Source organism: Haliaeetus albicilla, chromosome 6 (genome assembly GCF_947461875.1).
Source record: "Haliaeetus albicilla chromosome 6, bHalAlb1.1, whole genome shotgun sequence".
Taxonomy (NCBI): domain Eukaryota; kingdom Metazoa; phylum Chordata; class Aves; order Accipitriformes; family Accipitridae; genus Haliaeetus; species Haliaeetus albicilla.
In genome coordinates, this window is record NC_091488.1 from 3,123,952 (window position 1) to 3,151,807 (window position 27,856).

At 42.2% G+C, this 27,856-nt stretch overlaps 1 protein-coding gene and 1 long non-coding RNA gene across 3 annotated transcripts in view; both read left to right on the forward strand.

Annotated features, from left to right (window-relative positions):
• The first annotated feature begins 318 nt into the window (after window positions 1-318).
• Window positions 319-18,593, forward strand: LOC138685627 (uncharacterized). 2 transcript variants are annotated; one of them, XR_011324950.1, is made up of 3 exons: window positions 319-1,055; window positions 4,239-4,346; window positions 17,191-18,593. It is a non-coding gene; the product is annotated as an uncharacterized lncRNA (long non-coding RNA). The 2 variants fall into 2 exon arrangements; XR_011324951.1 differs by lacking the exon at window positions 17,191-18,593 and adding an exon at window positions 7,450-7,592.
• Window positions 18,594-18,862: 269 nt separating this feature from the next.
• Window positions 18,863-27,856, forward strand: part of PDK3 (pyruvate dehydrogenase kinase 3) — a 58,923-nt gene continuing 49,929 nt past the window's right edge. Inside the window, exon 1 of the mRNA XM_069784864.1 lies at window positions 18,863-19,212. Coding sequence (XP_069640965.1) covers window positions 19,107-19,212 — 106 coding nt within the window. The 5' untranslated portion in view covers window positions 18,863-19,106. The remainder of the gene's footprint in view (window positions 19,213-27,856) is intronic.

A 27,856-nucleotide genomic window follows, 5' to 3' on the forward strand; every position in this document is an offset into this window, starting at 1 on the left:
TTGTGATTTGTGTCCATGCCCATCAAGTAGCATTCATGCTGCCAGAAATGCTACACACAGGTGGTAGGGATTTGCATATTCATGCAAGCTGACGACGACTCTCTCTCTTGGTCAGCTTTGCTTTTTATAGCTCGTTGCTTATGGATTACTGTTGCTTCTGAAATTCTGGACTGCGATTGTCATATCCATTTTTCTGTTGCTCTGTTTCTGTTCACCTGCCTGCTCTTGTTCATGACATCAGCTGCTGCTGCTTCTGTGCTTCAGGAGAAATTGTTCACATCTGAACTGGCTGGTTTGGTTATAGGCAATATTTATTTCCCACGTCAAATCCCCTGAGCTGGGAGAGCATCTTCTTTTCTCTCTCCTGTATGGAGCATCCCTCCTCACAGCTCATATGTAATGTGAAAAAGAGAGCATGAGCAAGTGAGTCTGAAGGGCTAATGCATTAAAATTCATGGTTTTGATTGGAGATGATTGCTTGTTTTTCTGAAGCTATTTTATTTTTCCTATGTACCTTATCTTGTACTTCCCAAAAGGATCATATCTCAAGCTCTGGTCAAGTAACCCTTATTTCACAAAAAATACATTGGCCATTTCACTCCAGTTCTTACTGAGCAGCTATCGTGTTACAAAAGACACACCTGGCAACTTGGGGATAATTTTTTCTGCAGTGCCAGCTGCCGTGGGAGTTGCTGAAGAACCCACACTGCATGAGCAAGGAAGATCAAAGCCGTCGGGTCATCTGCCAGACCGAGCCCTGCCTGTTGTCTGCCTGTGGATAACGTTAAGGAGATCAAGCTCAACCAGCTGTTTCTTTCTTCCTCTCTTATCCTCAGTTACGCGCTGCTTTCTACTAGGCAACCTCTTCTTTCGTGCTCTCTTCTCCCTTTGAAATTCTCTTCTTGGAGGCCTAAAGATCGCAGCCTCCCACCCGCAGACCACCTGGGGAGAAGGGCCCCTACCACTGAAATGGGAGATGTCTGATGGAGTCCCCTGGTGAGATCCTGCCTTGTTTGGCTGCCTGCTGAGGACCCCAGGCAGCTCTGAGCCCTCAGGTAAGCAGCTGTGAGGTTACGATGGTCTTTGCTGTCAGTATAATTATACGTCAGAAAATTCCAGCCAGCTTCTGGAAGCTAATAGTAGTCTTTTAAAAATAGTAATGAGTTAAATGTTAGTTGGTCTCTTACCAGCAAATTGTGGATGTCAAATGTAAATTACTTTGCTACCCAGGAGTACTGGGGGGGAAAAAAAAAATTAACTCTTGGTGATTCTCCCAGTGTGTGCACACACACACACAAATCCCTCCTATAATTTCTCTATTTTTAACCACTTGCACAGATTTAACTGAGCGACATGCAAAACTGGTATCAAAGCCATACGAAGTAACGTATGTACACTAAGCTGAGTGTACCAAATGAAGGCTTTTGGCAGTTATTTATGTCTGATCCAACATAAAAACTATTTGACTATAATTCTTACACCTTTTTATTTCCAAACCACCATCAGGACCATCAAGCCATTCTCTGTTTTTAATGTAAATTGACCTGTTAAGCATTGGCCCAGCAGACAGCATCCCTTCGAAGGGAGCAGGCAGGCGCCTGCTTTGTTCAGCTCCTCCGACTCCTGAAGAGTCACCGCAGCTCATCATGTTACAAGGCAGCAACCAGCAGGCGCTGCGTGCTGTAAGAATCATCGAATCGTTTAGGATAGAAAGGACCTTTTTGATCATCGAGTCCAGCTGTAAGCCTAACACTGTCAAGTCCACCACTAAACCATGTCCCTGAGTGCCATGTCTACGCGGCTTTTAAATACCCCCAGGGATGGTGACTCAACCACTTCCCTGGGCAGCCTGTTCCAGTGCTTGACAACCCTTTCGGTGAAGATATTATTCCTAATATCCAATCTAAATCTCCCCTGGCGCAACTTGAGGCCATTTCTTCTTGTCCTATCGCTTGTTACTTGGGAGAAGAGACCAACCCCCACCTCACTGCAACCTCCTTTCAGGCAGTTGTAGAGAGCGATAAGGTCTCCCCTCAGCCTCCTTTTCTCCAGACTGAACAACCCCAGTTCCCTCAGCCGCTCCTCATAAGACTTGTGCTCCAGGCCCCTCACCAGCTTCGTTGCCCTTCTCTGGACACGCTCCAGCACCTCCATGTCTTTCTTGTAGTGAGGGGCCCAAAACTGAACACAGTACTCAGGTGCAGCCTCACCAGTGCTGAGTACAAGGGGATGGTCACTGCCCTGCTCCTGCTGGCCACACTATTTCTGATACAGGCCAGAATGCTGTTGGCCTTCTTGGCCACCTGGGCACACTGCGGGCTCATGTTCAGCCAGCTGTTGACCAACACCCCCAGGTCCTTTCCCACCGGGCAGCTTTCCAGCCACTCTTCCCCAAGCCTGTAGCGCTGCATGGGGTTGTTGTGACCCAAGTGCAGGACCCGGCACTTGGCCTTGTTGAACCTCGTACAATTGGCCTCAGGTTAGCCTTGCTTCTGCCATATGGTGCCCCTGCTATGGCTTCTTCAGTAAAACTGTGTTCGCGAATCCCTTGCAAAGGAATGAATTAAATTTTTTCTTGTAATGATTGTAATGGGATTTTGAATTGCTTTTGTAACGTTAAAGCAGAGACAATGCTAGTATCATATCAACACCCTTGTTGTCATTTTTAGCCTGTCTCTCCCTCAAGGAAAAGAATGCTGATAAAGGAGAGAGATTAAAAGGATTTAATTTGGATTTATCATTCTCAATTTTCTAGACTTAAACCCACCCTTTAAATGGCTCTTTTTGAAGAAGCAATCTGAATCCTTTATTAGTTTAATAGGATTTTGCTAATATTACTGACCTTATCCCATCCTCAAGCTGGATTTCCACCGATAGTCTAAACAGATTTTCCTGACACTAAGGCAAAGCCTCTCTGTAAACAGTTGTAGCTGCCTGAGATGAGACTTGCTACCGGTGCTTTCCCTCCATGTGAGTAAGCAATCTCTGAGGCACTTTTGCAGGGTTTTCTCTCTTTCCCAGCTATTGGTAATGGTTGAAAATGGCTAGCATGTGCAATGTGGTGTTCCCCCTGCCTCCTGCATCTCTTTCTGTTTGTCCTGTATTGCAGGTAGAACACCTGGGTTTGTATTCTACACTGTCTTGTCTTTCAAACATGTTTTAACAGAGAACCGATACCCACTTTGCTTTTCTAAGACACACCAAAGGACATTATTATGACAGATGTGAATTTTTTAAACTGTGAAAATAATTATCAGAGAAGTAAAATGTTTCTCATGCAAAAAAATGTTAAGCATCCCCCATGATGCTCTCAATGAGCAAAATGCCTCATTTGTTTTTTTTCCAGATGTATAACATCAGCATTGTGCATGTCCCCAAGAAAAGCCTGTTTGGTCCAGTCTTTGGTGGTTCTATACATCACTAAGAGCTAAATCAAGTTAACTGGATAATTTTTTGCAGCTAACATGTTTAGCTTTTCAGCTGGCATGTACAAAAGTGGCTAACAGAGCATGAGAAGGGGAGCTACCAGAGAAGTGTCGGTGAAGGAGGGCCAGTCACCGTGGATAACAGCTGTAATTCCCCAGTAGCCTCAGTCTCAGAGGTTCCAGCCCACCATCACTGGGATAGCAAAAGAGGCTGGAGTTTATATTTGTGCCATGATGGGAAATACAATTCAACCCCATTTAATTTATTTTTATTCTACAGTCTCTCCAGGGGCTTTAGTACTACACCTTGAGAAGGAACTTCATTCTGCTCACGAAGTCAAAAGTCACTGTATTTGAGATAATTCTCCGCTCTGGTTAGAAAGGAAGAAAAAAAAAAGGAATATGATAAGATAATTGTGTGTCACCCCCCCTCCTCCCTTTCCCATTCCACATTTCCTCACAGATGAGGAATTGAATGTAGTGCCCACAGGGTAAGGCAGTTATTTCCCAGATTACAGAGCGACTATTTCTGTCGAATGCTCAGTGACTACACCTAAGAATAAGTAGCCTCTAAAGGCTGAACCCACTCCCTCTCACCTCCTCCAGTAACCAGATTACCAGCAACTGCAGTTTGAAGCATTCAGCGTAACATCTGGGACATACAGATGTTCTGAAAAACAGAAACGCGAGGAATTCCTATGTGTAGCTGCTGCAAGTCGTGACTTATCCGTAGGCAGCCCTCAGGCAAGCATATGATAGTCACTAGATGGCACACTTAAACAACTCACTGCTCTTTCTTACCTTGCTCTACAGGTGCTGGGGTGTAGCAGAGAGCTTTTCCCACGGGAGACAAGGGATTCTTTGATGTGCAGTCCCGTTCTGTGGATATTGTATATTTATTGCTGTTTCCTGCCTTCATCGGTAAGCTTACAATGTATTATTAGCACGCAAAGCTCTGTTTCTTTGCCTTCAGTTACAAAGTTAGTCTTGCAGTCTTTAATTTGGGAGGATGGCTCATTTCACCTGCTTTGAGGGGTGTCTGCAAAAAGTGATATAAACCTAGCTTGTCGCACAGCTGCAAGGTTAGGGGGATCTGTGATTTATCTGGGGGGAAATAATGTGTGGTGCAGCCCCTCCGGGATACTGTTTTGAAAGAACAATGTTTACAGAGTATTTGTATCCCTTCCATCCTTTTACTTACACTCCCCAAAATATTTACTAGGAGTTACTGTTATAACTGCTACCCATAGTATAAGCAGTAAGAATCAAAACTGGTTTACCTTCTAACCATCCCTGTAGATGAAAAATGTAAATCAAACCAGGGATGGATGGCAGTTTCAGTTGTTCTTGCTCAGATCCTACTGTATTAGTCCTGCCAGGCGGGCATTACTTCTTTACTGCACAGTACGCCTTTGTGTTGCAAAAATTACAAATGCAGTGAAGTTACTCCTATCGCACCTTTTGCTCTGACCTTCAGCCTTGCCGTCACAAGACCGTTTACGGGACGTGAAGCTATGTACACCTATAGCTTTTGAACCCTGCCCTCCAAGTGGAGGCACCGGTGCGGGGACCTTGGGCTGGTTCTCCAGCTTGTGTCGAAGTCCACCCCCTGCCTGGTACAAAGCAAACAACTCCTTGGGGATGCATTTTTACAGCTTGCCAGACTGGATGTGTCTACAGTAAGGTTTTAAATTGGATTAGCATTTGTGAAGCAAATCTCCTCATCATGTTTCAAAGGATGCCTTGGGCTGCCCATGGGGCTGATCTCTGAGCGCTCAGGGGGGATGCCTTTTGGGGGAAGCTCAAGGGGGAACATGTGCTTCAGGAGTGCACAAGTGTTCCTCAGCTGCCAGTGGGCTTTCGGTCCACGGGACCAGCCAGAGCTAGGCCAAAAATGTGAATAATGGAGATATCAAGTCCTCAGAACAAACCATTGCACTGTACAGATATAGCCCTGTAGTGCCACGCTACCTGCCAAATATACGCAGAGATACTGTTCCTGACACTTACGTGAAGTTTCCCCAGACTTCATTTGGGAGCAATCCTTGAATTTGTCCATCACCAGTCTCTATACTTTATGTTGTTTCCTTCAAATTAAAGCTTTTAGAGAATTTTACCATCAATTAGTGAGAACATGCCTACTGTGTGATGTTTTTCTTTCCTCCTTTCTCCTTGCCCCTGTATGAAGTACCAGTTGTGACTACCCCCAGGATTTGTTCTTTGTCATTGTTGACACAGGAACTATTCTATTTCATACAGAGAAGTAACATAACCCACTGCCCTACCCCCCGGTCTGTGGTGCCTGGGGGTCGGAGCATTTTAAAGGCATGCTGTGATTTGCCATCTAGGAGGTCATATGGTCATACAGGGTGGCTGTTTTCAGCCTTGCTGGTTTTCACCTTAACATTCTGGTTTGGAACAGGCTGTATAAAATCCAAGCTCAATGTGCCCTCTAGTGAGAGCTTATTCCTTCCTTCTTCTGGTTAAAGAGGCACTGTCAGAATTTAATGTCCTAGTTTACTCTCTGCTTAAATATGGCTAGGGAAAGCCTGCTGATACCACTTGCCAGTGGAAAAAAATTCTTCACAGCAACCCCTTCTGTTAGACAGCAATACTGTCTAGCAATGCATGTTATCCATCTCCATTTTAGTTGGTGGTATCTGGTAACTTCACGCCTTGAAGTCTTACTGTGCAGCAAGAAGAAATGAAGCAGGGACAGAGGGAGAGGAGGAAGAGAGCCAGGACTAGCGTTCACACCTGCAACCTTTTCTCAATGGGTCATTTTTCCTTGGGCACCTTCTACTATGCCAAAAGACTGCAAGGTTTAAAAACATACAGCAACTTTTTGTATCGATTAATGCATAGAGTACATATGTACAACTAACAGGCTACTCATGTAAGTGTTACAAGTATTACCGGGCAGGCAGGCAGCTGTTGGTCTGGAGGGGAAGTTTTCATTTCCATGGCTCTTTGGAGAGGATCGTGATCCCTCGTCCAGCCAAGTTGCTGTCTGTTGAGTCTCTGCCTTCTTTCTGAGGGTGTTGGCCAAGTTTCTGTCTGCTGAGTCTCTGCCTTCTTCCTGAGGGTGTTGTGTCTTTTGCCCCCTCCCCAGTATTTTCCAGCCAACTGTTACTGCCTCCACAATTTCACTTCTGCCTGTGTACTTACTTTCATGTGGCTTTTAGCTTACATTCTTTCTTGCAGCTGGACAACAACTTTCTAAGCAAAACTCAGCCAAGGTGTCACAGCTGTGCCACCACAAAAGCAAGCCTTGGGTCACGGGCAGCTGAACATGTGGGCTGCTGTTTAGTGTTTGAAAGTTAGCTGCACATTCCCACCAGAACAAGGGTAAAGCCATAATATTGCTCTCTGTGGTGTCATAGTGATCATTAACACTGGGGTTTTTTTGATTATGATTAGGGCAGGTTAGACTACTAGCTCTTTGGATATTTTGGTACCGTCATGAAGTTCAGACCAGACAGCTCCTCCTAACACCAGCAACAGAGTCCCTGAACTAACCATTGATTATATCACAAAGTCTTTCAGATAAACACACTGGTTTCGATTTCTGAAAAAATCTTCTGGTGATAGAAAATGTCCCACAGGCTCAGATAGATTGTCCCAGTGGTTGCTGTAACACCTTAGGAAGGACCAAGTGCACCAGAACGTTTTCAGCAAGACGTGCTGGTTTTGAAAGAGGCTGTAAAAGATCTGAACAACAAATTTTGTGGTGGAGTCTTTTGTAAAGAATAAAGAGAATATTAGAATCCACTTTTGAGAGCTCAGACATACAGGAAGAAGACCAAGCTTTTGGGGTAGCAGAGCAGAAGAGCCCCCAGGTATCTGATAACTGAAAGAAGCACTTACTTATCAGAAGCCACACATATGGAGAATGAAGAATGTGATCTTGGTGGGGCAGCTGGAAAAAACCTCTTTGATTTGCTGGTTAATCAGAATGTACTGCAGAGAAATCAATATAAGGATAATCTCATTTGCTATTTATTTCTGGCTCATATTTTCACAGGCTTAGAAATATGCATTTCATCAGTCAGCTACTATGGAGAGGAATGGCATGAATTTCAACACTCCTGCTATTTTTGCCTGCAAAATATTCAAAATTGTTTCTGCAGAAGCTATGGGCAGCAGTGGGGTACATTTATTTAAAGAAATTTGGAACAATGGATCACTAGTGATTAAAATAAAAATGGAAATTACATTCTGGATGCAGGAGGCAAATGAGTATTGCATTTACAATACTTTGGCATTTAGCATGTATGAACCATCCCTGAGTAGTTGCATTTTGGAAATTTTGAAACCTGGTTGTGTTTTGAAGCCTATAAAAAATGCAGATTCATGCTCCTTGTTTTATGCTAATGTGAATAGGTGAAGGAGAATACCAGTTTGTTGAAACAAGGGAATTAGCATGTGAATGGGGAGTATTGGACTTCTCCCTCTTGAAAAGGCAGCTTTCAAAGTAGAAACTAGGATTTAAATCTCACACTCTGATTCTTCTCTTTTCATATCCCCAGATCATGTTACTTGTAGTGCATTAACAGCCTTTTAGCCTGTACCCCATCAGGCTACAGCTGCTGTCATTTTAACTAATAGCCATAATCTGCAGATCTAACGATCAATGAACCAACCTGTTTTCTCTCCTCCTTCCCAATTCTTCTTTTGGATCTCAGTTTTGGTTTTCAGGACTGATGGTTACAAAAATACTTGCAAAGTAAGCATCTGACTGGGAGACCAGCCTGGACTCCCTCCTTCCTTGTCAAATCCTCTTTTTTTCAGAGGACTGCATTGTCAACCTCGCCAGAGAGCTCTGCCTTCAGTGCTGATGTATTCCTTGCAAACAAAACAAGCTTGCAGCAGTATGTTGCTGAGTAAGCTAGATTGCAGTGACACAGGAGAATTAGTGCCTACTGAATGGAAAAGACTTGTGGATGTAGTTTCAGGAATGTTTCCAGCACAAGTGGCCATCCACATACCTAAAACAGCACAGCTCAAACAACCTTGTCCTATACTGTAATGTGTCAAGCCCCCTTCAGCAGAGACTATGACGTTCTTTGCTCACGTGAAGTGAAAACTCAGGAATCTCTGCTGTGAATGCAATTCCCCAATGAAAGCAAATTTTTGCCTTCCGAGCTTCAATCCTCCCTCTCCCCCACCTCCATTCCCCCGAATTAGCCATGGTAACCTGCCCTGCGTTTCAAATGCTTGCATTTGTGCAATGGCGTGCATGTTTGCTTTCCTTCATTGTATTTTATTTGCCTTTGATTAATGACTAAAGCAAAACAAAACCACTGTAGCTGTTTTTAAGTGCCTGCTTTAGCAGAGAACAGAGCCTGCGATAAGTCTGCTGTGGTGGCACGACTACTCCTGCCTCTGCCAGCACCAGAGCTGGGCCGCTCTGGGCTGCCCTTGAGCTGAGTCCTGCAAATACGACTTGATGCTCTCTGCTCCGTGCAGCCTGCTTTTTATCTGCAAATACATTCACATGGTTTTGAAAACAACGTTTTATTTGACAATAACGGGGATTTTTTCAGTTTTAGTCCTCTTACTCGTTCGGGGTAATTGCAGTAGTCTTCTTATGAAGTAACACTAGTCTGAGCTCCGTAGCAACTGGATGTTCCCACTGCAATACCAGAGAGTGGTGGCTAAAATCGACTTCTGCTGCACTGCCAGTTGGAAAGGTAGCAGGAGGTGCAGTTATATTATGCTGCTTTAAAGGTTATAAAGCTCTTCTTTCTCCTGGCAATGCCAATGTTGGTCTTTCTGACAAAATGACTGACTCTTTGATGCAATAGCCGCTTTGCTTCATAAGGAGAATGTAAGTCACTCAGTAAAACAAGTGTTTACCATCGTAAGAATACAAAGGTGATTTGTTTTTGTTTGTTTTTAAAATGGATGTGTACTTGTCTTGATTGCCCTGCTGGGCAATAAAAGTTTACTAATCAGTTCAGTGAATATCTTGATCGGTACAGGACCGGTGTTGGTGCTGCCTTGTAATGAGATGTACTGTCTCCCAAAAGGATTTATCATAAGACACCTGTAATCTTCTCAAGAGAAGGCAATTTAGGTGGTAGCTGGTGGGAGAGAACAAGCCATTTTTCGGTTCAAGTCACCCTGATTGTCCTTCGAAAGCAGTAACCGGTGTCATGTTCCTAAATCTGCTTTACAGTTTGCTGATTTCAATGAACTCCCACCTGATGCCTGCATCAGAGAATCAGAAAGGTACTGCTACAGTTACAGTCAGGCTGTGCTTAAAGATGGGATACTATAACATGGCTGAACAGATCTCACGCTGTTGTTAAGGGTTGGTGAATATCTGCTGAACACAACTGAAAATGGCTTCTAAAAGCAAGCATTCAGCAACCATAATAATAAAAACGGTCTGTGCTCCTAATTCTGCTTTTTGGTGTGCCTATCACACACCACTCCTGGCTTCAGCTGAAAAGAAAAGCATTAGAACTACACAGATGAGGAAACCTTGTTAATCATTTGAGTGTGACACCCTCATGTTTAGTATTCAGTTGCTTAATGAAGTGCAAAGATAACTTTGGACCATCAGTAATTCCATTCTTATCCATGTCCACATCCATATCCATATCTAATCTTTTGAAGCTAATCCATCCTACAACAAACCTGTAGACCTGAGTAATGGTGCAACATGGAGAAAGTAAGACTTCCAGGTAGTCAGGTCTCTGCACAGAATCCATTTTTCACCTGAAGAATGGCATTTTATTACTTCTGTTATCTCAAAGCGCACATCTACAAGCAAACACTGAAGCAGAAGTTTTCTCCCCACCTATGAAGCTCCTGGGCTATGCTTTCCCACTGATCATCAGAATAATTTGCAAAACAAGCTGCATATTATGTTTAGTAGGTAGAACAGTTCAAAAAACATTTGTTTGTTTCTCTTGCTAAATTACAGTATTTTCCAGTCATCTTCTTCCAAGAGGCTCTGTATAGAGCCCAGGATATTTTGCCAAATGTTACTCCTGGAAAAGCCACCAGCTGTTGGCAGCAGGCCTTCAAGCCTGAATTGAGGCCTACTATATTTACCAGGATGATATGCACGGATATGCCAAATAAACGTGATGCATTGACTTCTCCTTGGACTATGTATATAAAGACAAACCAAAATGTTGTGGGATTCTTATTTGGCATTGGTCTTGAGCCCCGTTATAGGCATGGATCTGAGCAACCACACTTGCATCCTGATGAGACTCCCCACTATTAAGAGGAACTGGAACCTAAGATCATAATGCAAGAACGGCTGTTCAATACCTACCAGAAAAGCTTATCTCTAACCGAAAACTAGTGCTATTACAACCCCGACAAAGGTTTCTTGTATTAGTGAGGTGACACATCTTTCTTTAGTAGTTCTTTTCTTTCTCCTTGCAGAACTTTATCTGCTGGAAGTTATGCTTAGGGCTAACTTGTTAAGTCACTGTACATAGACATCACCACTGTGTTTGCCTAGTTTCTCATCTAGACCAGTCTACAAGCTACAGTTTGCAAACTATTACAGAAAATCAAGCAAAACATGTCTTGCTGTTTACAGTGAAGAGGAACTCCAGAATCTGGCAAAAAGCAGTATCAGCAAAAGGTGAAAAATTATATTTGAAGTCCAGGATGTCACAAAAAGATTAAAGATGATGTTTAACTTGTGCTATGTAAACCAGTTCAGTTTCTTTACTGTGCATTTCCAAATCTGTAATAAACTGAGTAAATATATGAAAATGGGAACAATAAAAGCTTATTGGTTGAATAAATGAAGAAAAGTGTTTTTAACAGAGAAACTGGAGAAACTACAATCATTAGTTTAAACTTTCCATGGGATCAAGTTAAGATTCAAAACCCCATCAATTCATGTGTAAATTCATAGAGTGAAAAAGCCCAATGAACAGTAAGAACCACGGGTTAATAAAACATATCAGGTCAGATAAACTTGATAACCAAACCCACTGTAATTGCATGTGTGTTATATAAAGGCATTCTGGTGCATGTAATGCTTATTGATTTCAGAAAAGCACTTGATATGATACTGAATTATAAAACTTTTAGCATTTGGTGCATGAGATAAAAGGAAATATCATAATGGGGTGAAAAGGAGACTGATCGATGTGGAGGGACAAAGTGTTTTATCACTGCATCCTCAGAGGGCGGAGCTGCTATTGGAACAGAGGCTGTTCTCTCATCTCACTTTCTACTGCCAAGATCTGGGAGAGAAGGCAATCAGAAAATGCATTTTTGCTTCCCTAAAATGTCATCTTTTGTTTGAGAGAGGAAAATGGCTGAGAATTCATTACAAAGGGTGTATTTGGACTCATAATTTTTTATGAGTTTGTTTGTCTTTTGGCACACAGATACCTCGGGAAAGTGCAGCTCAGGAGCAGGAATTCTTCTCTGAAAGATTTTTAACATTCAGAAAGCTCCACAATGACAAGCATGACAGCTCTTCTTCCCAGTTGTTTCTGGAGTTGAACTTCTATACTATTTTGTTTAAAGAATCCCATGAAATGGGTGGATTCTCAAAGAATGTTTTGATGTTTCTATAAAAAACTATGATGTTTCCTGGAATCTTAGTTCTCACCTCGTGGCTTGCAGTGAAACCCAAAATCCGCAGTTTTGGGACAGTCTATACGGCAGAGCTCTGGAGGCTGGGGCATGAAAGCCTCGGGAAACGTGCTTCTCCAGCCTGCTCGATAGGGTGTCAAGTACCAGCATAGATGGGAACAGCTTCCTGTGACATTATGGTGATTTTCAGACAAAACTGGCAGTTTCTTCTGGAAGATTTGAGTGCATGGAAAACAAATGTTCTACACAAAATGAACGAAAAGTGCATTTCCCTCCAGGTGAGAACTTTCAGAGCCAAGACGAGTCAAATCTACTCCCCTAAATGGCAGATTTTATTCCATTTATCTGAGGATACAAGAACTTCTCCTGCTGCATGGTAAATTCCATGTAGCAAGATCTAACTCCTTTTCAGCTTCTTCCTCACAAGGCCCCTGCAGGCTTCAATTCTGCAAACAAAAATGTGCTGAGATTATTTTCCCCAAAGATAAAGATATGCCAGCGTGTGGCTACAGCAACTCAAACTGAAATAAAGTTTTGAATTTTCCCCTAGGAGACTGCCTAGCAAGGGAAGAAAAAAAATTCAAGAGATGGAATTTTTTTCAGGGGCACTCTCCTGCTACTAGTGCCAAACTAGTGCTATCCTCCTCCTCCTCGAAGTAGGCTGACAATCCCATTTTAAAGGATCTAGTACAAAACCCAAAGATGTATTTCTTACGTATATCTAGTGACTCTTCCTCAGATGGTGTTCTTGCAAGCTGTTTCTGGAAGAGAAGATTAAAAGTAAATCCTTGGCATAAGTGTACTGACTGCTGGTTAGATTCAGTTTTGCACATTTTAGATGCGAGTTAGGACCTGGCTGTGGGGGTTTTGTACATTTGAATGGTAAAAGTTGCTCCTGGTAAAAGTCCTTCTGCCAGAGGAGCGTTGGGTTCAGAACTCTGCTCGTGCCTTTGGGGCGCTGGCAGGGCACTTGGACAACCACAAAGACTAGTCTGGGGGCCACAAAGACTAAAGTGCATTTGAGGAAGGGGCAGATGTGAAACTCTGTTGGGGAAAGAAAGAGGAATACTCACGGAACAAAAGGAAAAAGTGTGGCTAATGGTGTGGTGTTAAATAAGAGTGGGCAAACTCATAAACCTGAAGTGAGTTTTCCTCACTGTCGAAAGAAGCGGGTAAACTCTTTTTCTCTGCATTTACTCTCAGTTATCTCAGTGGCAAGGATTTTCTTTCCTGCATGCCTTAACAATTTCAAAAGAAAATCACCTATTTGTTTTTCCTTGGAGATTAAATTTTTATAGGCTGTTAAAGAATAACGTAGCTCTGTCCATTAATATTGGACACACGGGTGGTGTCATCTGATAGAGAGACGACATCACCACCATGGTGGCACCAGCTCTACTTACTCTAAAGCCAATTACTGAGGATAGCTATGTAATTGAAGGAGTCATGGAGTGCATACTCTAAAAAACCCTAACACTTCTAAGCCAGCTAATTATAAACACTTTGACAAGCCATGGTATTTTAATTTACAAAGAGAGTCAAGAATTTCTTTAGCTTCCTAACTCTTAGATTTGCTGAACATAGTTTTTGATAGTCCCTGATAGTTCCTTGAGAAAGTCTGCTGAACTTTGCTGGTCAGCTAACTAGGATGAGGAACAGTAAATGCAATGACTACCAGCTTTTGCTGGCAAAAAAACTTGATAAAGAAGCTTTGTTTTCTTGGGTAATAGACAAGAATGGCTGAAAACGTAGACTATGATAGTAACAGAATCTCATCCTACATGTGCATTCCCAAATGTAATGACCATATTTACTTTAAACTCATGCCTTCGAGTGCTATCAATCTTCTGACCACTATGGGTAACAACCCATCCAAACTTGCCCACCTGAGTGCATAAACACTAGGATGAGATAAATTATTAAAAATAAACCCAGATCTTTTTTGAAGTTTAGGAAAGCTTCATTAAGAAACCTTATCCCTCTCTAACTCCGTGTGTTCCCAGGGTGGCTTTACACGATCCACTACTTGAATCTGGCCTTGAAAGCATATAACGGCAGGTGGGAAAATACAGTGGTGTTATTGAGAAAAATTAGTACTATGAACAGAAGGAATTTATATGAAACATCACACCACCCTATACTAGTTTTTCCTGTTCTGTGCTGGTTTTTTCTGTCATCTTGTAAAAGGTACTTCAGACTATAATTCTCTGTGTGAATTTCCCCCAAATAACTGTTATTGGTTGCTGTTATTGTTAGTGTTTCAATTGTATTATACCCATTCTCAGCGAGTGCTTCTGAACTTTAAGATACAGGCGTTACAATAACTTCAATATAAGGGTTTTTTGGTTAAAAAAATTACTATGAATTCCACAAAGTCAGTGTGTCTAGAAAACACTAATAACCATGTTTTCTTGGTTTACGGTTTAACATTCCTTTTCCCCTCCTCTGACATCCGCACAAAGAAGTTCATTATGCTGAATCCCCTGCAGCTAGTTTATAGACCTACCAAGTATTCTGCAGTGAAGAAAAACAAGCTTTATGGCTCTGGTGTTTTAACAATCTGAAATTTTCACTGTGAATAAATCTTAATTGGTTGAAACATTTAATGCAAAGGCTTTGATCTCTGAAAGCAGAAGTGCATGTAATAGAAAGGTCCGGAAAGAACAAGGTCTAAAAATGTAACAAAAATGTGTCTTTTAAATTGTCCAGACAAAGTTTTGTTACAAATTTCTGTAGGAGTCAATCCCTAATTGTAACTAAGTGCTAAGAAAACTCAAACTTGCAGAGACCTTTCTTTTCCAGTAACTTAATTTTCTGACTACTAGTCATATAGGTGTTCCCTGTTTATCCCTGTGGCTCCACTAAATTAATGCATAAAGACTAGTTCCATACATAGGGCAGCAAAGGCTCTTCCACGTACACTCTGCCATTAGGGTACATGCCCCCCCCAGCCAAAACACAAAACTAGGGGAGGGCTGTTTTTAAACACTGGCACTGAATTCAGTGGGAAGCAGTCAGCACTTAAAATTTCTGAGGGTAGGAAACACCAAAAAGCTTTTGCTTATGTAAATGTGCTCTACATTACTTCCCCTGTTCTAGGGAATCACTCTGCAGCAAAACCTGATATTGATACTTTTCCCTCTCAAAGTTGCTGTGGTTTGTGAGTCAGAAGCATTGATTTTACAACAACTCCAATACAGAAAACCAGGAAAAACAGTTAAGGCAAGATTGGCTACTCAAGATTAAATTATCCATCTCCCTTGTCACAGTGATGACCCAAGAAAAACTGATTTGATGTGTCAGGGTGCCGCAAAGGCTGGGACTCCCCGGGGAGGGGGCAGGCAGGGGCATGGGGCCGGGTGGCGCCCACGGGGCCAGGACATCTCATCCTCAGCGTAGGGTTCTGGCAAGTGTCCATACCAAGACCCTAATTCACTCACAGGTCCTGAGGTTTCCGATTGCCTGCACCCCCAGCGTTTTTCACTGAACAGGGACTAAGGTATTCTGGCTACTAAAGGGCCATGTAAAACTGGGGCATCTTTGACGCCTAGCCTACTTTTAGTTATTCCGGCTTTGAATTCAACTGGAAAATACGAAAATAATAGCCTTGATAAAAGGGAGATGCTAAGCACCCAAGAAATTCAGCAGCGTCAGCTGTGTTACTGATGTTAAAATTAACTTTTCCTAAGAGGAAAATCCTTTCTTCCCCTCACACCTGTAGAGGCTCTTTATCATATAAACAAAAATTCAGGGAGGCACTCAGGATGGGCTGCAGGAAGCATTTCTGCACCAGATGTGTGCTGAAATACATAAAGGAGGCAGGTATGAGGTACGAGAAATCCAAATGGTCCAAAAAAACAGCTCTTAGCAAAACTGAGCTTATGCTTTAAGTTTATTGATCCCAGTGGCATTTTCTGTTTAGCATTGTTTATAACTTCTCTTTATTTAGGCAGATTGTTTAAGAACTAGGTTTACACATGTGCTTTTTGCTGCCTTGCATTGGTAAAATGACTATAGATATACCTATGTGCACTTTATGTTCTCTCAAGCAAGTCTGGCAGTCTTCTTATGCACAAGGTTAGGCAGGGTTGTTGGGTGAGTCTGGGATTCGTATTTGTCTTAAGTGTGTGTATGAACAGTTTTCAGAGAATTCTACCTATTGATTACGTAATCAGCTTCTCCAGTGTCAAGAGAAACTATCAAGAGTCCATTTGATGAGAAGAGCACAACTCTGTTTTCCAGTGACTTTGCCCAATCTTCATTATGGTTTTAGTCTGTATCAGCACAGACAAAACAATTCCAATTTTCACATGGGCTGGTCAATATAGGTTTAAAAAATTCCCAACAAAGTGATGCTGTGACACTGTTTATACTGCAAAAAAGGCTTTGTGTTTAGAAAGAAAACTCAGTAGTTAACTGTTGTCTTGCTCTTTTTTGAGGCTGAAGTGAAATCATGCTAGGACTATTTAAAAATCTGAAAGGTATATAAAATCAAGTGGCTTAAATTTTGACAATGTATCATCCTTTGAAGTTGATAATTTCATCTTAATTTGGGGAAAGATTGTTCTGTCTTTAACAAAAACCGGTATTATTTTCTGCCAGATAATTCTGCAACTCATTTCAGAGTTATGCTACAGATAAATCAAAATCAAATCCTGAAAAGTATATAACAAAAGTTTTAAAACACTTTTCCTCATCTTCCAAAAAAGCTTCAGAATTACAGGAGGTGTTTCCTGTTGTCAGCCTTGATTACATGACATGCCTCTTCAAGGTGGTCATTTCTATAACCTGCAATTGAAGTGATTTTAAAATGTTTTCCAGCTATTAGAAGTCATTTTGTACATTAGGTCAGAATTTCTCAATCTCAAATTCTATGACAATCACGATAGGAAGGATGAAGAGAGACTTTCAGTAACTGAAGAGTACCTGTTTCTTTTGTGAGTCAGTTATAAAATTATCTTGTACGTGCTGAGTTTATATTGAATTCACTGGAGAAAAAATAAAGGAATTTATGACCAGTTATTTGTCATCAGATGCATTTGTCATAAATGTACCTAAGCCATGTCATAGCAAAGCAGGAAAAAGTAAAGACACTGATTTCATTCAGTGGCACATTTTAGCTCTCAAATACCTGGCTTCACTTTTGATTTTAGCAATCAAAATTGATTTTAATTGTATTCAGGTGCTTTCTCAGATAAAGATGGGACTTTTCAGGAGATGTTAAGTATCATCAAGAGTTGAACCTTGACAGACACTGGACACGGACAGGGAGTAGAGAGTTGGAAGAGATTCCATCGGGCCCCCCCTACAGCCGCAGCAGGCCTTGTCTTATGATACGGTGGAGCCTTCCACCTTTAAACCTCATTCTCTCCATTCCTCAAAACTTGCTTCATCACGTAAAACGAAGACGGCCTTTCTCCTGCCGCCAGCTGAATACTGATACCGCGAAGGCTGAATTTCAGGCTGAAGCTGGTCACGCGTACACCATTTTATGGGCTGGCTGAGACTGATTAACTGATTCTCAATGCTAGCCCAATGCCCTCAGCTGAATGAACGTCACAGGGTGGAAACAGCCTGTGTGGAGAGGAGGCCGAGGGCACTCCGCCGTGTGGGGGCAAGACCCTGTTCCTTATCATTTAGCCTCAATCTCCCTCCTTCCCACCCATGGAGCCCACAGTGCAAGCGGCCAGAATTAAGAGGCACAACCAACTGTGTGATTTAATTATAACTGAAGTTATAAAGAAGGATTGGATTGTATTCCAAGAGCCTATACTAAAGGATGAACGAAATGAAATGTACAAGCCTGATGTTGTATTTGTGGAAGGAGACCAGGCGATGGTTATTGATGTAAAAATTTGACATGAAAGAAACTGTCATCATTGGCAGACGCAGTGGCTGAAAAAAGTAAAGAAATACTGTCATCTTAAAAGTCAAATTCAGGAATTAACGAATGCTAAAAATATTAAATTTAAGGGATTCCCTGTGGGTGCGCGAGGTAAATGGTATTCCAGCAATTACGAAGTGTTATAAGCATTAGGAATCTCCAATTCCTGACCAGAAAAAATTGTGAGATGTATTTCAAGAAAAGCTTTATTTACATCGGTTGATATTGTACATACGTTTGCGAGTCATTCGAGATCTGTTGTAAGAATTTAGTCATCGGTTACTGTTCTGTTCTATATCGTTTTTGCTGTATTACTACTTATTGCTTTTGCTGTATTTACTGTTCTGTTTTTTTTACTGTTCTGTTTTATATCGGTTTTGCTGTATTACTACTTATCGTTTTTGCTGTATTTACTGTTCTGTTTTATATCATCTTTGCTGTATTACTACTTACTGCTTTGCTGTATTATTACTTAATTCTTTAATAAAACTACCCCTGGTGCTCCTGCCCTGTTACCCTGGCACTGGAAAGGTCGGGATAGTAAATTGGAACTCGTAATCATGACGCGTCACACTAATCTAAATTTGGACAAAATATTAATTGGAAATGTCAAAATTTTTACCGATTTGGACCACCTCACCGGATCTGACACAGGTGGACGGGCCACCTTTACTCAACTCTGAAAAGAAACGTACGCGACTCACGCGTGTTTGTGGAGTACCCTGCCTCGCCCTCCTCCTCACCCGAGGAGCCCGCTCTCCCCCTCAGCCGGTCGCCTCACGCCGGGCCCCGCCCCTCCGCTGGCGGCGACGCGCCTGCGCGTTAGAGCGCCCCGCCCGTTGGGAAAGGACGGCGGCGGCGGGACGAGGCAGCTCCAGCCGCTCGCTCCTCCCTCCGCGGGCCGCTGTGCGCATGCGCCAGGCCATGGGCGGGAGGGAAGGCGGGCGGGCGGCGGCGGGGCGGCTCCCTCCGCTCGCCCCTCCCGCCGGGCCGGGCCAGGCCGCGCCGCGCCGCGCCGGGCCGGGCTGGGCTGGGCTGGGCTGCAGAGGGCGACGGGCGCCGGCGGGGCTCTCCGCTCCCCTGGCATGAGCGCGGGTGGCTGCGCCGCCGCCGCCCCAGCGCCCTAGTGCCGCTGCCGGGGAGGGAGAGAGGAGAGGAGCGGCGGAGGAGAAGAAGAAGAAGAAGGGGGGGAGCCGGGCGGGCCGCGCCGCGCCATGCGGCTGTGCGGGGCGCTGCTGAAGAGCCCCATCCCCAAGCAGATCGAGTACTACTCCCGCTTCTCCCCCTCGCCCCTCTCCATCAAGCAGTTCCTCGACTTCGGTGAGTGGCGGGGCAGGGGGGCGGCGGTGGTGGAATGTCACGGCGGCTCTCGCCCGGCGCAGGAGCGGCGAGGGCCCACCGGGGAGGGGGGTGAGCGGCGGCGGAGGCCGGCGCCTAGGCCGCGTCTCCTCACCCGGCACCTGGGCGGCGGGGCCTGGGGAGCGCGGGGTGCGCAGTCACGGGGTGTGTGGGGTGGGGGGGTGGGGGGTCCGGGAGGGCCCCGTGGGGACCGTCGTGCGTGGGAGGCGGGCTCCTGTGGTGACAGCCGGCCGTAAACGCCGCCGCTGCTCCGCCTCGGCGTCCTGAGGTGAGGTGCCAGGAGGCTGGAGAGGCAGGCTTGCCCCTCTGTCCTTGAGTTGTTCCCGGGCGTGGGGAAGGAGGGTTCTAAAAAAATAAGGGTTTCTGACCTGAAGGTTTGCGAGCTTAGCGACCGAAGGGGAGAGTAAGTCGCTGGTCTTGAATGCGAACGTTTTAGTGTGCCGTGCAGAGACTGGTTTAAGTAAGCCTGAGGTGTAAACTCTGACAGGACTTGCGCAGGGCACCTGTTCGGGGACGATTCATGCGCTTTAGGAAGCGTTGCTGATGGATAAATAGCATTTTTCTTTTCGGCAGTGCTGGACTGAAACCCAGGAATGACTCGTGTTGCTGTTAGAAAACTGACGTCTCGATCTAGATAACAATAAACTTCTCATATCTGTGTCAGAGGTTATTTGGCTCTTGCTCTCTGACACAAGAGTTGTTTAGATTTTATTGTCCTATGAATGCTCCTGGTAGAGTAAATACAAAGACCGTGTGTAACACCATAAAGCTTTATAGTGTTCCTTCATTCCACTTTTATGCTAAAGGTAAGGGGAGGCAAAAGTGAGCCAGTGGTGTTAAGCCAGAAAGTTATTAAAAGTGGAAACAATTGCACGTTTTTGGCAATGGTGTTAGTGAAAGAATGCTGTGAGTATGAAGAGCCAGGGCTGGGCTTGCTACCACATCTCAGTGAGACAGGGTCTTCTGCCATTTTAAAAAAAAATCACACCTTGTCCTGTGTCACGCTAAAAGGAGAGCCTGACTAGAACCCATGCTTTCCTTCTCTGGTCTACTCTTGTGCGTTTGTTTTTGCTTCCCCACCCCTTCCTTTGCTGCTGTGCCTCCCCTGCTCTGGCGTTTGTGCTCCTTATGCCATGTCTTTCTGTACTGGCAAGAGCAATGGCCTAAAACTTAGAATATCTTTATTTTAGCCCTGGCACTAAACAAATCATTTCACCATTGTCTGTTTGAAAGCTGGGTTTGTAAATTGTTGCTGGGGAAGTATTAACGTTCGTGAGGCTTTTCAGTTGTGGCTAGAGAAGTGTAAAGATTTCAGTTTTTGCTTTAATGACTTCGGTGTTCCAGCAAAACTTTGCTTTTTGGTAAGGATTTCTACCGTTCTAAGTTGCCCCTGCATTACTACTTGCTTTTGGACATCTCTTGTGTGGCAGCCTTTTAATAATGCTACTTTTTTTTAACATTGTAGTATCTGTATTACTTTATGGTTTGAAAAGCGCCTCATGATACTCCAGGAAAAAGTAGTCTTTATGATTTTAAGACTGGTTTATGTTAGTGGAAATGAACAGAGTAAGAACGGTATGTTACAGCGTGGCCAGCTCTGTTCTTTGGATGTACTCCAGTCTGTTGTCGCTGGATGTGTCTGTGGAATCTTGTGTGTGTGTAGGCTATGTATTTTAAGTGTATTCATGTCTTAAGACTGATAGGAAACTATATAGTCATTGACATTTAAAACCTTTGAAGAAAAAAATGCCTACAGTTTAGGCTTCTAAGGTCACCAGGAGTTTCTAAGATTAGTAGTCTTATGTCGCATCAGCCTTGCTAAAACTATCAGCTTGATGTTAATAAGCCTTATGGGCCACTTAACATCTCCATTTACTTTCTCTTTAGTGCCTGTATTTACTTAAGAAACCTCGAGTAAGAAGATTACAGCAGTTTAATCAAATAGATTAAAAACAATGTACTTAACTTGTGTGATCCTAGGTGTTGATGGCTTTGGGTAGTTTCAAGTTCTGTTGGAGACTTCAGAGGCCTAGAGGAGAAATTGGCAACAAAACATAAGATGTTGGTGCAAGAGTTTTACCACTCGAGGCATGGAAGGCCTGGACAATATGCACTGTATCAGGGAGCTGTGTTACTTATACCTGAATTACCCAAAAAAGAATTTGCTGGTGGCACAGGACACGAGTATTCAAGAGAGAAAATATGCCAAGCGTAAGTAGCATGATACTCGAGGTGCAGTTCAGTTGTGTTTACCCAGCCTGAATGTTTGAGGGGAAGAAGACACTCTGTTCTGTGGTCAGCTCATAGAGGCTACCTAATGTCTCACTTTAAAAGGAATGGTGTTTGTGTTGAGCTATGTAAATGTAGTGCTTGTGTTACAAGAACATGGCTAAATTTTCAACAAACACTGAATAAGCCCAAAAGAAATGTGTGAATAACCCTCTCATGGCAGTCTGTGATTTTGTGGTCTGATGTATGTGTGTTTCTTGTATTAAAAAAAAAAAAAAAGAATTTGCACTTACTGTAATTCAAATTTATTTGGAGAAGGATTTTTGACTTAATTTCTGACAATATTGAAACTACAATATGGTCTTTATGTCTTTTTTTTTTTTTATTGGTTGCATTGTTTTAGGCTAAACTGCCTTCTAAATTTGTCTCTGCAAAATCCTGGTGAGCAGGGGGAGAGAAACTTAACATTTCTTGTGGGCTGAAGAGTCCCTTCAAACACAGTTGGTGGCAATGTATGTTGACATATAGCTTAGGCTTTTATAAGTGTAAGTGTGGGTTGTATGGAATACTGTTGTGTGCCTAGTAGGGCTGTGGAGTCCCTGTTCCTTTCCAATGATAGAAATCAATGATGTTTATTTTAAAACCTTCTCAGGTAGCTTAAATCAGTTAATTAAACCACTCTAAAAGACAGTTTGGCTGTTTAAGCTAACTCACTAGTACTAAAAACCTGTGAAACAAAACAGAAAGCAATACTTAAAGCAGTGATTCTCAGTTGGTTTTTATAGCTGAGTCCTGTGTGTGTCTACATACCATGTTCTGCCATATGTGATTTACTTGCTGTTGAGCTTGCAGCTATCTTTGTAGCTGCCACAACTATGCAAGAGGTTACTGTGTCATGGGCTTGGGACCTCCATGTCACAAAGCATGAGTGCTCAGATTGTCTGTGCTGCTTTTTTCTTTATGTGTGTTCATTTTCTGTTTGCATACTCTTCTTGAATACTGTTCTTTCAGTTTCTTTCCTGCAAAGTGCATTTCCCAAGATTCTTGTGCAATCTTATTCCCTTGCAAAAGAATGACCTTCTGTAAGTGTGTTTTAATATAAACAAGTTTTGACCTTGTTTAATGTTAGCATGTCACTCCAGGTTTATCCAGGCATCCATAATTATTCTGGTCTGGAAAAAAACAAAACCAACCAACTGGATTCAGCTGTGTACTTCCAGACTAGTTACCCTGGAAGTTATTTTGGTAGATTTCCAAGTGTGGGCATTCCTAAATGACCTAGTTTGATGTAATTACTAAAATATCTTTTCTGAGATGAACTTGTAAGTAGAGATGTAGTTTAACATTCGGGTACATGAGTCTTTATGTTTTGGGGGCTAGACTGTTTGAGAAAAAAAAAAAATGCCCATACTGGAGATCCATGTTGATATAGCATCTCAATTTGGATTTGCTTCAGAGTGTAAGGTAGGCCTTAGAGGATGACAGGTTAATCCAAAATACCAATAATCTGCATCAGCACCTACATACATGAGTAATCAATCGGTCATGTATGTCTGGGGGAAGTAAATAACCCATCAGGCAGGTAGGTCTATATGAGGAAAGTAGAGTTTCTGTGTCTAGGAGTGTCCTGGCATTTAAAAAAACACACAAAGAGACTTGAGCTTGTTCTGCCTGCAGTACAACCTGGCTTGATAAGGGCTAGGTGTGAGCCTAAAGTCTTACAGCTGTACTAATGCTGATCTGTGCCCGAGCTAGCAAGCTCCATGCAACTGCTTGGTTTGGGTCATGTTGGGGTACCTCAGTTGACAGTAAAGATATTAATGAATGTTTCATGAAACAAATGGTTGTACTGAAAAGGTTACAGATGAAATAATTAAGCACAAATGAAGACACAGGTGAAATATAAATTGTCTAATCCTTTGGTCATGCATGAAAGAGTCATTTGAAGTTGTGCAAGTGCTAAATTGTGAATGTATGCCAGTATACTATATTTGTGTAATACTCATTGCTACTGCTCAGCTGATGCAATGCCTGAGACTTTTGTGAGTCTGAGGTTTGTTTTGTGAAAAGCACGTGCTGTGTGCTTCTGGAGCTTGTTTACTACTAAAGGTATCTTGGCCAGTTGTACTTAGCTGTATTCTAGCCCTTTCTGGCTTAAGTCTCATACCACATGTTTAGGATGAATTTTGTGCCTGTGGGGTTAAACTTTGCTTTTTTGTTAGCTCTTTGAACATATAGGTAAAATTTAACAAAATGGCACTTACCCTTCCTTATTTGTCATGTGTTAGTGTTCATGTACCACATAGTTACTAATGGGTTTGGACAAAAAAGTCATGTATATACTTAAGATAGAAGAAAGTGAATTATAGTGAGTTCTTGTTGTGGAATGTAGCTTAGGAGATCCTGATTTTGTAGGTTGTAATCAAAATATTTGTGGCAACTGCTACAGCTACTGGCATTGAAAAATATTGCAAAGGTTGTAATTTAGTAATTTTACTGTACTGTGAACAGCTGAGCATGCAGCAGATAATCACAGTGAGTGTATGCAGTTTGGGAACCGGTGTGTCCTGGGGCATATCTGGAGGAAAAGATGAGCAATGGATACTCCCCATTTCAAATATAATTTTTGGTATGAAATTTAGTTTGTGGGGTACTTATCAAACTTACCTGTCTTGAGGGAGCTTGTAGGCCTCTTCCAAAACTGATATAAAGAGTAAACCAGGTATTGGCATTGCTGGTGATTGCTGTGAGTTGCACCTGCAGTATTAGATCAGGTTTCTGCAAGAGCGTTTCCTCTGCCTGTTGTCTTGTTGGCAGCAGGCATGCATCAGCTCTGGAACTGAAAATGTGCCATTGAAAAGGTAGCTAGCAGATACAATTTGAACAACAAGATGTGGGGGTGGGAAAGTAGAGATCAAAAGCAGCCTTATGTCTCCAAACATAATTATTAATGTTCTGATGGAAGATGACTATTGGAAGATTTTTTTTTACACACAAAGGTATTAGAAGTTTTGTGGTTTTTGTTTTTTGGGTTTTTTTTACGCAGTGTTAGTGGGGAGACTGTGCATCTAAGACACTGGCAAAGTTTAGGGCTAAAAGATAATGTTAAATAATTACCTGCCATTTATTGCCTGCAGCTATGTTTTTTCTACTGTCTGTGCATTGACCTTAAAACTTCACACTTGATTTAAATGCATCTTCAAAAAAAATTTCCTCTTATCATGAATGTTAACCATTGGTGTGCTAACCACTGAATCGGATCAGAAAGATGAGTGCTAGTCAGGCATTACTGTCTTTTATTTTCATCTGACTGGTTTCAACTTCCAGCCAGCAATTTTGTTACAGCTTTTGTTGGTAGGTTGGGATACTTTGATGCCTGGAATTTTTTCACTATGAGGTATTTGTACATTGTGATGGAGTATTTTGTCTTGATTTTGTAAAGCTAAATACATTCATTAAATGAGTTATTTCAAGCCTTATGAAAACACCATGGAATTATTTTTTTGGCTTTTCAAGGATTTTTCAATATTATTCTTCAAATATGTCTGTTAGAGCTTTAAATAGAATCCTGATAGGAGTTTTGCCTAACGTTGGAATAGAATAATTTTACTGCTGTTTTGCTTTTACCTTGAAAGGCTATCCTTTTGTCACAGTGAAAGCTGGGTGTGCAAGCTGGATTGTCTGTCTGCTTTTGTTCTTGAATTATTTTGGGGTTATTGTTTTTCTGTATTCAGTCCTTCATTCTCTAGATATGAGCATGGATTAAGTTTGCATATAATATGAAAAAGGGTTTTCTTTGAATGGGCTGTAGCACAGCAAGTAGCTGGAAACCTTTGTTTGATGCAAATGTTATTTATAACCTGTTACTATTTACAGCTCTGCCAGTCTCTGGCAGACAGTGATATTTCAATACTATATATAATATCGAATGTTTTTGTAGGGCCTAATATTGATTGTTGTGAAGGCCTGGGAGAGTCATTGCAGTTAGATAACTTTGTTCAGCAGTCACTATTGAACTGTGATATGATAGAGGTATTTGTGCAGGTGGGAGTACTATGTAATATTAGATCATGGTGCATTTCATTTACAAAATTATCTGTATCAGTCACTTCTGGAGGCTGTTTCAGGGATTAAGTGTGCTTGTTTGATAGTCACCTTTTTCCCCCCCCCCAGAAAAAGTTTGTTTTCAAATTTTATACTGCTAGTTAAATCTTCATTAGTGCAGTTCTGCAAAGTTCTCAAGAAAAATGTTAGCTTCTGAATTCAGTATTTTAGTATAGCTATAGTACAAATTCCAAACTGGATCACCAAGGCAGTGGATTTTTTTTTTTTGGCTCTCGCAAAGGTAAGCATTGGAAATTCTGCCTTCAGTAGGTGATTTGACTGGCCACTTCTTGCCTTTAAGTATGGGCTACTAGTCTGCAAGTGACCATCCTCCAACTGATGGAATTGATTGTGTTTTGTTTCCCTACACAGCAGAAAATTTCTTGGTCTGTGTTCTGTTTGTCTTTGGACTGACTAAAGTAGCTGCTGCAGTCCTCTGCCGAAGGTGCTCGGAAAGGGAGGTGATGTTACGCTGCCTACGTACATGTGTGCATACTTGCGCACTTTTTTGCTGAAGCCGATATGGTGTTGAAGCAGATAGTTGAATGTCTTCTGGTGAAAGAAAGAGGACAAGAACGCCTAATTTGCATGAAGCAGTAAACAGTCCTAGTTTTTTGTTTGTTTTTTCTTTTTCTTTTTAACAAGTAACAGAAATGATAAAGAATACAGCGTGACAAAAGTTGAGGGCTTGGCAAAACTACTTTCTGGAAGGACAAAAAGATAGCATCTGTAGTTCTTGAAGATCTAAGAATGTTTGGGACACCTTTTTCTTCCAGAAATGGGTAGAAATTTTTGAAGTGCCTGCTTTAGACTAGATTTGGACTAATAAGGAGGTGCTTGAAGATCCAGATCTTAATTAAGTTTCGATGAAAATGATCATGAATTGATAGCATTCCTTCCCGTTGGGAATGGGAGAAATGACAGCTAGTAATTTTAAAGTAGCATAACTTTTATAAGCTAAGGAAATCAGTAGAAAGGGTCTCTCCTAAGACATAAGGAATATAAGATGATCTGTCAATTTCAGAAAGAGAAATTCTGATGCAGGTAAAAGATATGAGAGCAGCAGAGCAGTGTTAGGAATTCCAGAAATACTGTTCATTAAAAAACAATCATATGAAAACTGGAAGCAAGGACATGTATCTCGGGTTACAGTACAAATAACAGCTGAGGTGAAAAGTCATGGGATAGAAAAACAGAGGGAAAAAGATGCTGAGATAATTTATAGTAATTGGGGAGAATGAAGTGTAGCGTTTACTTGACTAAAGTAAGTACTTAATGATAAAGACTGCTGAATTCATCTTTGCTTTGATCTTTAGAAAAAGATATATTATATCCAGAAACTGAAAGGAAATCACAACTCTCCCCCCTTATCCTGATACAAATTTTAGATAAGCTGAAATAAGTCTCGATCCTCTTGGCTTAGTGGGTGCCAGTAGAAGTAAGCCAATGCTGTGTTTTGTGAGTAGCTGGATGCTTTCTTCTGCAAATGTGAGCGGCCTTGTGCAGCACAGCTGTTGCTTACAGGCTTCATGGAAATAACCGATGGTGATGGCCCCAGGGTTGTGGAAATGGGAAAACACACAACTTGTACTTGTCTTTCAAAGAAAAGGAAGAGGACATTAGAATAAGTCAGGTGGACTGAAGTAGCTGAAAAAAATGATAGAGCTAATGCTGAAGTAATACATAGATAAGCACCAAGAGATAATAAGGTGGTAAAGAGACAATAAATTATGTTGAGGCAGTCTGATTTCCCAGTTAATTTGATGTTTGCTAAGGCAGCAGCAGCAGATGCAATATCTGGCTTTTTATGAAGTTTCAGCACAGTACCACGTGAAACTCTTAATTAAAAAAAAAACCCCACAAAAAAACTATGGAATAACATTCAGATGAGATTGCTAACATAGATGTGCAGCATTCTGGTGGGATGACGCCATCCAGGAGCTGAGCACCCCTGCAGGTGCTTGCTATTGGCTTGGGGGAGAGAATAGGAAGGGTAAAAGTGAGAAAACTTGTGGGTCGAGATAAAGACAGTTTAATAAGGAAAGAAAGCAGAAGAGAAACAAGTCATGCAAAGGGCAGTCACTTGCCACCTCCCGCGAGCAGACTGATGCCCAGCTGGTCTTGGTGTAATGGCTGTCTTGGGAGACAGAGCCACCCAGTTTTTCATTGCTGGGCATGACATCATGTAATATGGAACATCCCGTTGTCCAGCTTAGGTCAGCTGTGACGGCTCTGTCCCTTTCCAGCCTCTTACCCACCCCCAAACCCACTT